General features: G+C 40.7%; 1 protein-coding gene across 1 annotated transcript; it reads right to left on the bottom strand.

Moving 5' to 3' along the window:
- Positions 1–8,075: 8,075 nt before the first annotated feature.
- Positions 8,076–11,886, bottom strand: FADD (Fas associated via death domain). Its single transcript, XM_065636162.1, has 2 exons — positions 11,469–11,886; positions 8,076–10,822 (listed from the first exon to the last, which is right to left on the bottom strand). The coding sequence occupies exons 1-2, from the start codon at positions 11,767–11,769 to the stop codon at positions 10,536–10,538; spliced, it is 588 nt and encodes a 195-aa protein (XP_065492234.1). The 5' UTR covers positions 11,770–11,886; the 3' UTR covers positions 8,076–10,535.
- Between the last annotated feature and the right edge of the window lie 457 nt (positions 11,887–12,343).

Here is a 12,343-nt window from a genome sequence, read left to right as displayed (position 1 = left end):
CTTCTCCTCAGCTTAAGGAGTATGTGAAGGATTTAAAAATTGAGGAATGCCTTCTGCAGCCCTTGGAATTGGAAGTTTAGGGTGCAATCAGTATGTATATATATGTATATAGAGTTTAAATACCAGTAATGTATATGTATATAGACTCTAAATACCAGTAATTCTCCTCTCAGCTATACAGGCAGTGTACTTCAGTAAAATCTTCTCCATCAACGTTATTAAATGTCATATACAATACTTATGTCTTCTAGAAAGAATACCCAATTCTCTTGACTTCGATAGCAATTCCTCAATCATATAACTGAAACTTAGTCGAAGAGGCAAATTAGGCTTCCAATATTAGCCAGGAATATTTCTGAGAAATAATGAGTCGACTGAATTTTTCAGCTTACTCCCCCCTGCAAACCTGTTTCAGGGAAATTTCTGCACCCCCTTCTAGAAAAGATATATCTGCTGTTAAGAACAGAACAAGACATTTGCAGCTTCGGATAGCTATTACTGAGCAGTGCTTACATTGGAAACTGGAGCTTATGCTGCTGTAATTAATTATATTAACCTCCTGTTTGATATTGGTATAATACGGCTTTCTGTCTGTCCCGAAGACACAAGTGCCAGGTCCCAGGTGATGCTTGGCTCGGTGGTACCCGCAGAGCAGTGGGGTGGACAGGCACCCACTGCACAGCAGCATCCTGCAGGGATAACGGCGAAAACGGACATTCACGAGCACGAACACCACAGTTCGTGTTGCCAGCTCTGAATCTAGACTTTATATAATATAAATATATATAATAGAAAGAAGGTTGTGCTCCTTGACCCTGTGGGTCACCTCTTCGAGTTTAAGCATCATGTGTTTACCATCACCTGAGGTTTGATCCAGCGTGTCCTCAGCTGCCATCGAGATCTTCATGTGTGCTCTGTTGACTCATCGTAGCTACCAACAAAATATTTGTCCTTACGTTGTGCCAGATAGTAGTCTTAGTCACTTCAGTTTTCTTTTGGCCTTTTTCTGTTTGCCCCGAATGCCTCGTTCCTTTATATGGAGGCGTTTACATAGCTTTTGTCAAATTACAATGAATTAATGCTGGCAGTTATTAAATAAAAAAGTCGTTTACAATCTAGCTGCTGAAAGTAAGATTACACAGTGTGTAGCTTGCAAGAGAAAAAAAGAGAAGAAGCTGTGAAAGGTGGTCCCCTCCCTGCTCTTGGTTAAGAAATCATTATTTCTAAGAGGGTGGACAAAAGCTGAAAAAGCCTTGTCGTTGTCTTAAGTTAATGCTTAAACGAAGTGAGAATAACAAAAAAACATTGAGGAAATGTCTGAAAGCCACATGTAAGATATAAAACGGAATAACTCATAACAGAAAAACCAGCAGACCTGATGCTGTTCATCTGCGCCGTAACAAACAGGGCAAATAATTTATTTCAAAGCCAAATTCCTTGTTCTCCTGAACACAGTTCATATTAAAGACCCTTTGACCACACCATCTGTTTGCATTGTAATTCACATTTATAAGAGTCAATATAAATATTGACTCACGAACAGGTTCTGGCTTAGGCCTGGAAGTTAAGCTGCCACAATACACTTAAGCTTTTGCGCAAAGAGCTGGAGAAATATTGGTCACTTTTTCCTTTTGTGTGTTACATACAACCGATCAATCAGAACTCCAAAATCAGGCCAGATCCTCTCACTAATCCAAATAAACTTACAACTTCCCTTTGTCCCTTACACAATTTTAAATGACGATGTCTAAAACTTCCAGGAATCATTAACATTTCTTCGTACACATATGGAATTTTATAAGAAGTCTAGCCAAGGTGAGATTAATTTGGCAGTTTCAGTCTACAAAAGCCGTCGAGGAACTTGGCACTAACACGTTCTTTTTACTTTTTACCTGTGGCTCACCTATTTTCTGCCATAATCATTTAAGGGCACCATGAAAGTACCTGCAGAATGAGAAGAAAGGATTCTTCTATTTACTTGGGTCAGGTTTATAATTTCTAAACCACGCTGTACCTGTTAAATAATTTCTTTGGTGTCTACAGCTGCTGCCAGCAAGAGCAGAAGTAAAAGGGAGGAGAACAGAGGGTTAATGTCAGCATCACAGGTTTTGTATTGACCCAAAACATTAGATTGAAGGAAAATATTGAAAATTATAGTAACCCATGACTGCTCTAATGTATAGTGGGAATTAAGCCAATTCGTGCATTTAAATCTGCAACATTAAAACGACGGCTTAAAATCGCTTTTGCTCGGCCTCTTGAAGATGCAGCAGCTGGCCCTGAATTTGTGCTTAATATTTAGTTTTGGCCCAGAAATAAAACACAGTTGTTTCTAGAAAAAACTAGGACTGTTCCTGGAGATTGTCATAGGGATATACTTCTTTACAGAGACCATATACCGTTTATAAGTGACAGATGTAAGTCTGAGAAGCATTATTGAGAAATAGCCCTGTCAGGAAAGTCTTGTATTCCAGATTACACCAAATAACTTTACTTAAGGGTGTGTGTATGTATCCGTATGTATACAAGCACTATATACACACACAGAGGGAGATGTATGCGTATATGCACATACACAAGCACGTCAGGATTTGGAATTCATGTCATTTTTGTGTCTAACGCTTTCTTTGTCTCCCATAATAAACCGTCCAGTTACCTTTCACCGAAATAGCACGGCACAAGTTTGATTCCAATATATCTGCAAGCTGTGTACAAACAGTAATATTCCTTGCATCAGTATTCAGCATCTACCTGCCACATGCCCATAGATATTCAGCCACTGCTGCTGTAGCATTTGACATGTGATAACGTCTCAAAACCAGGATATTCCCTGACAGGCTCACAGAACTGTGGCAATTCCATCTGTGCCCATTTTTCCCTCGCTGAGGTTGTCGTATCCTATTTGAATACATTAAACCCCACTGGGACAGGCTGTCTGAATAACTAGAAGTGATTCAAGAAATGCCCAAGTCCTCTTCAAACCACCAAGAAAAATAGTGTTTGTCCTCCCTCAGGCTTCTGTGTTACAATTATTCAACATTGAATGATGTGCGGAGGGGGTGAGTTTGTGGGAGGGAGATAAGGGGTGAAAGTAACCTTTTAAAAGAGCAAATGGGACAAGCCGATGGGACACTTCATGTGCCATTTAAATAAAAGAAACCATGATCTAATTTCCTCATAATTCTCTCTCTAATTCCTCTGAATTAGCCTGTGGGGACTTCTCAGACCTCACAAAACAAATTGAGCTCCCCAGAACACAGACCCGAGCAACAGGCATCGGACTTTGCTGCTGGGGCCTCTTGTGACAGAAGACATTGCACAACCCTATTTGAGTCACCAATTTTTTAACGTCACCTGTAAAAGATACAGTTCAACCAAAATGCAAGTATTCTTACTAATAATACTCTACAAAACAGCAAGAGTACTAACCTAGGAAACGCATAGACGACATGACGTGCACGAAGGTAAATTCAGGATTTTCAAAGGTGTTGATGGATATTAAAATTGGTTGAGCACTCAGCTGTTTGGGCGATAGTATCGACTTGGAGGCTGTTGATCCGTATAATTTTAAGGGCTGTAGGAGTAGTTACATTTATACAGTCGTAAAATTACATTTGGCCCTTTGAAGGCAACCGCGAGGCTGATGTGGCCCTGGGTGAAGATGAGTTTGATGCTCTCGGTCAAGACGCTTCTGCAAACCTGGATTCACAGAAGTAACGACAGGTGAAATCTGCCTTTGGCTTTCAAGCTGCAAAGTGATCTGGTCCTTTCACACCACTCGGTAGCTGATCCAGTAAAATAATTGCTGGAGAATCAGGAATTTCTAGGGCGGAGGATTTCACGCTTTGATGAGGATTCGCTCATCCGTTCCCACTTTGAGCAACGTGAGGGGATATTCCTAGGGAGAAATCATGCCTGGGGTATCCTACACCACGCTCCAGCTGCTTTTAGTTGGGGGCACGAGTATCACTTACGTCTGCCGAGGAGCTCAAGGCTGGTTTGGCATCTTGGTTGGTGCTTGGACACCTTCCTTCCCCCACATTTTATTTGTGGACTGAGGGCAGGATGGAAAATGACGGAAAATGAGGGTCCCATCTACAGAGCTCCTCTTGCAACCGAAACTCACGGTTTGTGGGTGCCTCTTGCTCATGGTAAGGTCCTTACTCATGCTACTGTTTTATTTTGTTAATCTAATACGAAACTAAGGGGTTTAAATTTGTATTCACTCATTCAGTCACATGAATAAAGGTTTGAAGTGAGTCAGGGCTGGGAACAAAAGGAAGAAATACTGCGTGGAGTGAAGGGCCTTATGCATACAGCCGTCTAACATATACCGTAACATTTAATATCCCCTAAAATTCACAGGCCAGATGTGGCATTTGACATTTGAATTTAAAGAATCACACGTACCATATGGAGACATGATGTTCTTTAGCATCAGAGTTCTATTTAAAACAAAAGAAAAAAGTAGAATAACTTTTACAGAAAATTGTATGAGCAGGTCCATAGTGAATAACTTATTTAGATGGTATGGAACAGAGCTGCGAGGAGCCGTTAGCTAGAAAGGAGCACTGTTGTTTTTAGCTCTAATTAGTTTTAATTCATCTGCATATATATTAGCTACTTCATGCGCAAACATGCAGTTAGACACACAAGCTTGAATTTTACTGTTCAAGCTGGATACAGAAATGGGAACACCAAGTGCTAAGCTGGTGGTTAGGAAAACATTGAAAGTAAATTTCTTAATTTTTAGCCCTGTGTTCTCTCGCATGCCCTGTCCCAATGGGGCGGTGGAACCGAACGGAGGGAATCCAGCCAAGAAATTTCATTCTCTTTTCCTGCACTTGGAGCTTGGATTTTTGACACGGTCACTGACCGGAGAATGCAATAAAAATCGCAAAATACGGAACAGCTTCCAAACATCATTCAGCTGGCTGGGAGAGCCAGAAGGTACTGAGCTGCAGCCACATGCCCCGTGCGGTGGTTGCCATGGGAATAATGGGAATAATGGGAATAATGGGAATAATGGCTTGAGGGGAATTCAGGCTGACCAGGGTTTCCCACATTAGGGACTTTACAGCCAGGAACCTGTGACTAAATTCTGCACACACACACACACACAAAAAAGAAAGAAAATATTTAGATCCCAGAAACCATGGGCCTCGACTTGCCAGGTGCTGCACCCTTTAAATTCACATTTTCTCTGCAACTTTTTAATCAAGATTTGGCAATACGCCTCGAAGCGACAGGAAGCACCTCGCAGGGACACCACTGGTTGGAAAAAAAGATAAGCATTTACCTCAGTTTTTCACTTTTTAAAAAAAAAAAAATAACAAATGTGTGAAGTTATTCCTTAAAAATATTTTTAAAATAAATATTACAAATTCTGAAAAAGAATGGGAAAAAGATGAGCTAATTTTGAGTAGAACTTTAAAGTGAAAAGCGTGTAAATACTCCAAATCTCAAGACATCAATGACAAGAGAAGTTGTGTAGCTTAATTTTTATACCAAGCCTTTCTCATGGTTTGTATACTCACTGTATATAAAATCTGGTACCAAGTTTTTACATGAAAATCACTCACCAACTTTTGTACAGAACCTTCATACATCCCTTTGGACAAATCTTTGCCACAGGTAGTGTGTGCACTTACAGAATAGCTGCTAAAACCCTTTAAAAAGTCAGACCACAACAAGAAGTGCTGACTTATTCAATTTCGCAAATTATTTTCTGAAGTTTATAGTCCTGCTGGGTTCAATAGGAATAATGGAGCTAAGAAGCGGAAAAGAAAAAACACCCCACAACATTGTTAACATTGTGAACATTTTTAATCGTGAAATTATTGTTTTGTGTGAAAGTTCTATAAAACCCGGCTCACCTGTAAATAAAATGCCTGGCACGGAAAATCCCAGTTGGATGTTTTTTACATCTTTGATGACAATGGTCCAAATTCTCTCTCTGTGTAACGTCACACGGCACAAGAACTGGAACACTAGGAAGTAAATAAAAATGCCAGTTTGATAACTTTTTGAAACATTAGACATACAAAGTTGACATTAAGCTGCTTTCCTTAGCGAAAGCACTTTCTACATTGTATTGGAGATGTAATCCTCAAACCCTCTTTTTTATATATATATATATATATATTTTTTTTTTTTTACACACGAATCTCTTCAGAGTCTGAGAGGACACATACAAAAACCCAAACTTTGCTACAATAGCTGGTTCCTTTGAAAGCTGCCTGAAGTTCTGCGACCCGCCAGAAACACAGAATTACCCTTTTCTTCGACAAACTAAACCCCAAGCAGCAAGCAAGGAAAGCTGCGTTACCATCCGCACAAGAAGAACCGCACACACAATATATTTGGAAAACGATGAAAAATTTTTCAACTTCCAGCACCGATCACATCACAGGAATTACCGAATTGAAATTCAATCAGTGCTACCAACTGAAGATATTTGAGTAATGTATATTACATCATATTTTACAAGAACAAACCCGCGTTATTTTATTTTTACTCTAAGAAATGAATGCATAATGCTCTCAAGAATGAAACGGTAGCAGGAATAGTTCCGTGGGTGGAATTTCTGCCTACTTAGTCATTAAGAGGGCCTGTAAGTTTATTCCCCGGAGATTCCCGTGCAGATGCCTGCATTAATCCGTGTTTTCCCGGCTGCTGAGTAAATCTGTGCTTCCTTTCCTCTAAACTTACCATTCCCAAAACTCATTGCAACACATTCTCTTCATGTTAAGCAACCCTCAGCTACGAAAATTTTTACTAAGATTCTTCAAAAGTTCTTGAACTTTTACTCGAAACTCACTCATCTTACCCCCACTACTGCCATTTCTATAGTATACGGTTTAAACAGTGAATTAGTTTCTATAATTCTACCGGTGCATCCTTCCAATAAAAACACTGGCAGGGAAGAGAAGTAATAAATCAACGAGGGAAAACAGCTTAGAAAAATATTTGCCATGCTGGAACACATTTGAAGGACATCGGTGATTCATGCAGGGAATAGGAAGAACAGCACAAACCACCTTTTGTGAATTGTGAAAGAAACAAAGATGGTGATTAGAAATAAATTTAAATTGAAAAAAACCAAAAAACATGAATGAAGATCGTGCTGAGCGCCAGAGAGAGCTCAGAGATACAGCATGTGTTACTGAGCTTTCTGCGTTAGACAATTAAATGAAGCAATTAGATTTCAGAGAGCAGACGATTATTTTAGGACTGAAACAAAGGCTGGAAGAAATACAGCTGCTTGTGCGTGGGGAAGGGAGAAAACGGAAAACAAAGCATTGCATTTGAAATATTCACGCCAATTAATTTGTGTAAGAGGAATTTTAATTACGAGTCTAGAAAACTTCTTGTAACTCTGTAATTAAAACAATGCAATTCAAACCCAAAACTTCATATGCAATATATAATTGGTATCTTCAAAAATCACAGGAAATGGCAGCAGGTACTGAAAGGGACAGCGAAGCGACGCAGAATAACAATCCTCCAAAATCAGAATTCTCTTGAGATGACACTTTATACTCTTATGGTTTGATGTGTTGTTATCTCAAGGTTGTAAGGAAGCAAATCTCAAGAGACCAACAAAAGGAAAAGGTTTCAGTAATTGCTCACAAGCAGATACTCTTGCAGAATATCATTATTTGATAAAATGAGTAATTAAATTGTCTCAGTGCGCACTAACACTTCAGTGCCGGTACATCCTTCACAGAACACCGGCGCCTTTATCAATTTAACTTCTGAGAAGCTTGGAGAGGTTTAGAATAAGCTACAAGCTGTGCTTTTAATTAATCGTAAAACAAATACAACATCCTTACCACAGCCTGACAAACAATTGGAAGGCACTTACTCACCCAGGGCCTCTCTCTGCAGCTCAGTTTTAGGCTCCCAAGGGTTGGCTGAGAATTTTTTTTTCTTACACTTCCTGTGTCCTTAACATTTACCTTCTCCCAATCAGAGAACTCATCATACACAGCAATCCCATAATATAAAAAAAAAACCAAACAAAAACCAATTTCTTTTGTTTTTAAGGAAGTATTTTTTAATGAAACGTGCACAAAATTATACAATAGAAAACTTTAATCCAAGTTATAAAAATATTCAAATTTTAATTGAAAATACAAGATTGCTAACTGGATTGCAACGCATTTCCTTACAAATTGCAGCCTTTTCCCTTAACCCTCCCTCACAATAAAAAGTTTTTGTTCCCTTTGTTCCATTTGATTTTGTTCTCTCACAATCAACTTTTAAATCTCTAATAAAACCAGTTTTTTATTGGCCCTGAGGTACTGAACAGATTGATGCAGTCTAGGTTGTTACTTTTATATGCAGTAAAACACCCACTATGTACAAACCCTTAAAGAAACAAAGAGTTTTTCATTTTCTGAGGCAGAATATTTCTTGTAGCCGATGAGCGCTTGGCTACAACAAATAAGTTATTCTTGCTGATTCTTAAAATATCCTGATTATATGCAGTAGGCAATAAACTACTTTTCATATTCCAGATAAATGTATTTTCTGTGAACCAGAAGACTTACTTCAAGTGGATTAGAAAAACACGTTACTGGACAGACTGAACTTGGAACTGTTGCAGAGCTGTTTCACCACATAATTCATCTCGGAAACTCCACTTTGCTTTGCTCACCAAGGTTGCTCAGAGGCATGAAGGAAAAAAAGTCTGAAGCCACAGTTTTCTTTAAATACTGTAGAATGAAGACTGTATCTAATAAACAAAAACCTCCAGAACATTTGAGCTAGTGATTTAGCCGAAGTGCAGCTCAGTATCTCCTATTCAAAGTCTGGAGTGGACAACTGACACTGACAAATATTGGAGCAAGTAGGTAGAGAACTGCATCTGCCCAGAGAGTGACACGTGGACACTTCTGTATTACCCACCGCCCTTTGCTTCTACACAATCACTGATACTTAATACACTACAATTTGAAAGATACTTGTGAGAATCATCCAAGGAAAAACCTTAATAAAAAGGTAAGTTCACATTACAGCAGTTTCCATTAACTATGATCAAGTATTCAAGTGTCATAGTCTAGAGGAGGAGCACCAACTGCAACAAAACTCGACAACTGTGGATGCCACAGCATTTATGCAGAACAGTGATTGTCACACGCTGACACGCGGCCTCCACAGTAATGGCACCATGTGATAACAACTTGAAAGGAGCTAAAAGCCACACAGTAGCAAAAAAGAAGCTTCTCCTCTTCAAGCATCTATTGATGTAGTGAGAAGGATGTCTGCAGCGACAAACAATCCTGCTCATTCAAGCAACGATGATTTTGGAGAACTCTTCCCCTCGCACAGGGGATAGTCCCCAGGGGCCTCTCCAGCCCTGCATGTCTTGGCGCTTGTGCAAGTTTTCCAGTCTTAGGTTAGATGCAAAGGCCATTTTTCGAAGTCCGTTCCAAATTAAAGCTGAAAACTGAATCTGGTCTCATTCATAAATCCTCTTTCCTCTACAAGCTGCTTATGACCACTTTCAAAAATGTGGTTTCAAAAAATTGCAGGGGGCTTGGAAGAGCTATTGGATCTGGAGCGACCTTTGAAGAGAACAAACTGTGTTCTGGCCAAGAGACGGCTGATTCTCACAGGGCATCACTAGAGGAAAGTCAGTACTACATATTTGCTCTCAGGAGGCTTTAACACTCCTCCACTAAGAAGAAACCAATTTGCTCTCTTGGTTTTGTTACAGTACACGTTTGTTACCAAGAGCACAGACAACCGCAGCTTTCAGCAGACAGGACCAGACTCTGTGATATGAACTATGAAAAGATTCCGAGTAAAGAGTCTTAAAACCTTCACGGCAGTAAAAAGAGGCTGCTGTAAACATCTGTGACACACACACAATTTCTTTGATAATTTCAGAACATTTCCTTCAGGATGATGAAGGCACTTGATTTCAACTAGTTAATTTTTAACCCAGGCACATCTTCTGCCAAGAAAAAGCCACCACAATCTTGCACTGCTGTCTTGGGGCCTGAGGTCTTAGCCTCCTTTTATACAGAGCAAATGTATTTGACAAATTATGGAAGACATTCTCTTATACTACTCAAAATCAAAACCCAGTGGGCAGCTAAATGGTCTACTCCTCCCCCTTTTACACTACAGTTACGAACAAGCCACAAAGACACACAAAAATCCAACCTCCCCATGAAACTTTAAGTTGCAGTTCCCTCAGAAGTGTCCTGTGGATGTATTTCCAGAGAAGATGTATCTGAAAAGTGGCCGTAGTAAAGGAAATCTTGTTTTCAGGTGGGTTGTAGAACAAAAGTGTGAGAATTTCTACAAAAACAGAGTTTAGGCATTCTGAAAGTTAAAATCTTTTAAAGGAAGTATTGAATTACACAGCAATACCTAAAAGGAATTTATTCTTATGTTACTCTTCATCTGACCACAAATCAAGCTAATAAGGCACATAAATTAATGGCAGCATAAGTAACAGAACCAACGATAGTCATTTTGGTTCAGAAAAGTAGAAGGCACTTTTAGTTTTTAGGTTGATTTCAGTTGGCTCCGGCGTTCAGCCGCAAGAGCGCCTCTTCAATTTTGTCGGCCACCAAATTCATGCGACAGCCCCGAAGGGCTTTTATCAAGTCGGTCACCTTGGCATCTTTCCCCTTCCACTTCTGCCACTCCTGAAGTGACTGAAACAGCTGTTCGCGCAAGTTCAATGGATAAGCTGCTACTATCCTCTCTATTTTCACTTCAGAAACGCCAAGTTTCCGCACCAGCATTCTCCAGTCTTTCCCAACGTATTCACATATGACCTCAATAGCTGCCTTCTGCAGACCTAAAATAGCAGAAATATATCAAGTTAGTGATGGATTTATTAAGAAATATTAGACAGTTTTAGGTTTGTTGTTGTGGTTTTTTTTTCTTAGCAAAATGCTTCTACTCTTGCTGCATCACACACACCGAAGGTCGCACCATGCCCAAAAAGCTGCTGCACATACTCAAAATTCTGTGTACGCAGCAGGACTTCCAAATGACCATTCAATAAAAAAAGGGAAGATTTTTCCACCCTGGAAAGCTGTTTGCAGCATATAGAATAATTTTGCTTGGAAGAGACCCCCAGGATCACCGAGTCCAACCATAACCCAACTCCGGTATTAAACCATGTCCCTGAGCACCTTGTTTAAACGCCTTTTAAACCCCTCCAGGGATGGTGACTCCACCACTGCCCTGGGCAGCCTGTTCCAACGCCTGACAGCCCTTCCAGTGAAGATTTTTTTCCTAATATCCCACCTAAACCTCACATGCTGCCCTCACGCCGCGTCTCCCGGGTACAACACAGTCCCACGCAGCATTTCATAGTGGAAATACCATTCGCAGAGGGCTCGGCTGAGGGCAGCCCTGCTGGCTTTGCTCAGACACACCGGGGGGAATTAAAATCGGCGTGGAATTAAGAAAAAAAAAACCAAAACCAAGCCACCTACGTCGTTCGTGCGCATCTGGCTGGTCACCAGGAGCACTGACCTCCCCTTCGTCAACAAACTGCTTGAGCTGCGAGATCAAATCCTCTCTTTTGATGCTCCGGAGCAAACCTTCCAGGAAGTCCACGCGGTCCCTGGCGATGAGCTGCTGCTCCAGCAGGAGGTTGAAAAGCTCCACGCCGCTCTGCACACACTCCAGCTTCCTCTTCCCGATCTTCTCCCGGCAAAGGAACTTGAGGGACAGCAGCTCCTGCTCCAGCAGGCCCGAGGAGAAGGAATGCAGCAGGGTCAGGAAGGGATCCATGGCCCCGGAGGCCGCAGAACGCGGGGAGACCCGCGGAGACCGGACCAGGCCCAGCCCGGCCCCGGCGCCGCCGCGATGGCGAAGCGCGAACGGCCGCCCGCAGCGGCCTCGCCCGGAAGTCACGTGAAAGGGGCCACTTCCGCCCTCCCCGCCCGCTGTAAAGATGGCGGCGCGGGGGTGTGCGCACACCGGTGTGTAGACTTTTTTTGTTTGGTTTTTTTTTTTTTTTTTTTTTCCATTGTTGGGGTTTTTTTAGTTTTTTTGGGGTGGGGGGGGGGGTTTATGATTTTTTGGGTTTTTTTTTGTTTTTTTGGTTTTTTTGTTTTTTTTGGTTTTTTTTGTTTTTTGGGTTTTTTTGGGTTTTTTTGTTTCGTGTTTTGTTTTCGTTTGTGTGTTTTTTGTGGGTTTTTTTGTGGTTTTTGGTATTTTTGGTTTTGTTTTTTGTAGGTTTTTTTTGTTTTATTGCTTTTTTGGTTTCGTTTTTTGGGTTTTTTTTGGTGTTGTTTTGTTTGGGTTTTATTTTGTTTTATTCGGGGTTTTCTTGTGCGTTCTTTGGGTTTAATACAGAATTATT

Source organism: Caloenas nicobarica, chromosome 5 (assembly GCF_036013445.1).
Source record: "Caloenas nicobarica isolate bCalNic1 chromosome 5, bCalNic1.hap1, whole genome shotgun sequence".
Taxonomy (NCBI): domain Eukaryota; kingdom Metazoa; phylum Chordata; class Aves; order Columbiformes; family Columbidae; genus Caloenas; species Caloenas nicobarica.
Note: the sequence above shows the minus strand (reverse complement) of the source record. Positions and strands in the feature narration are given on the sequence as shown.

Coding starts and splice junctions, on each gene's coding strand:
- FADD (XM_065636162.1), bottom strand. CDS start 11,769: ATGGATCCCTTCCTGACCCTGCTGCATTCCTTCTCCTCGGGCCTGCTG. Junction 10,823..11,468: donor GCCAGATGCGCACGAACGAC/GTAGGTGGCTTG, acceptor CTGCTATTTTAG/GTCTGCAGAAGGCAGCTATT.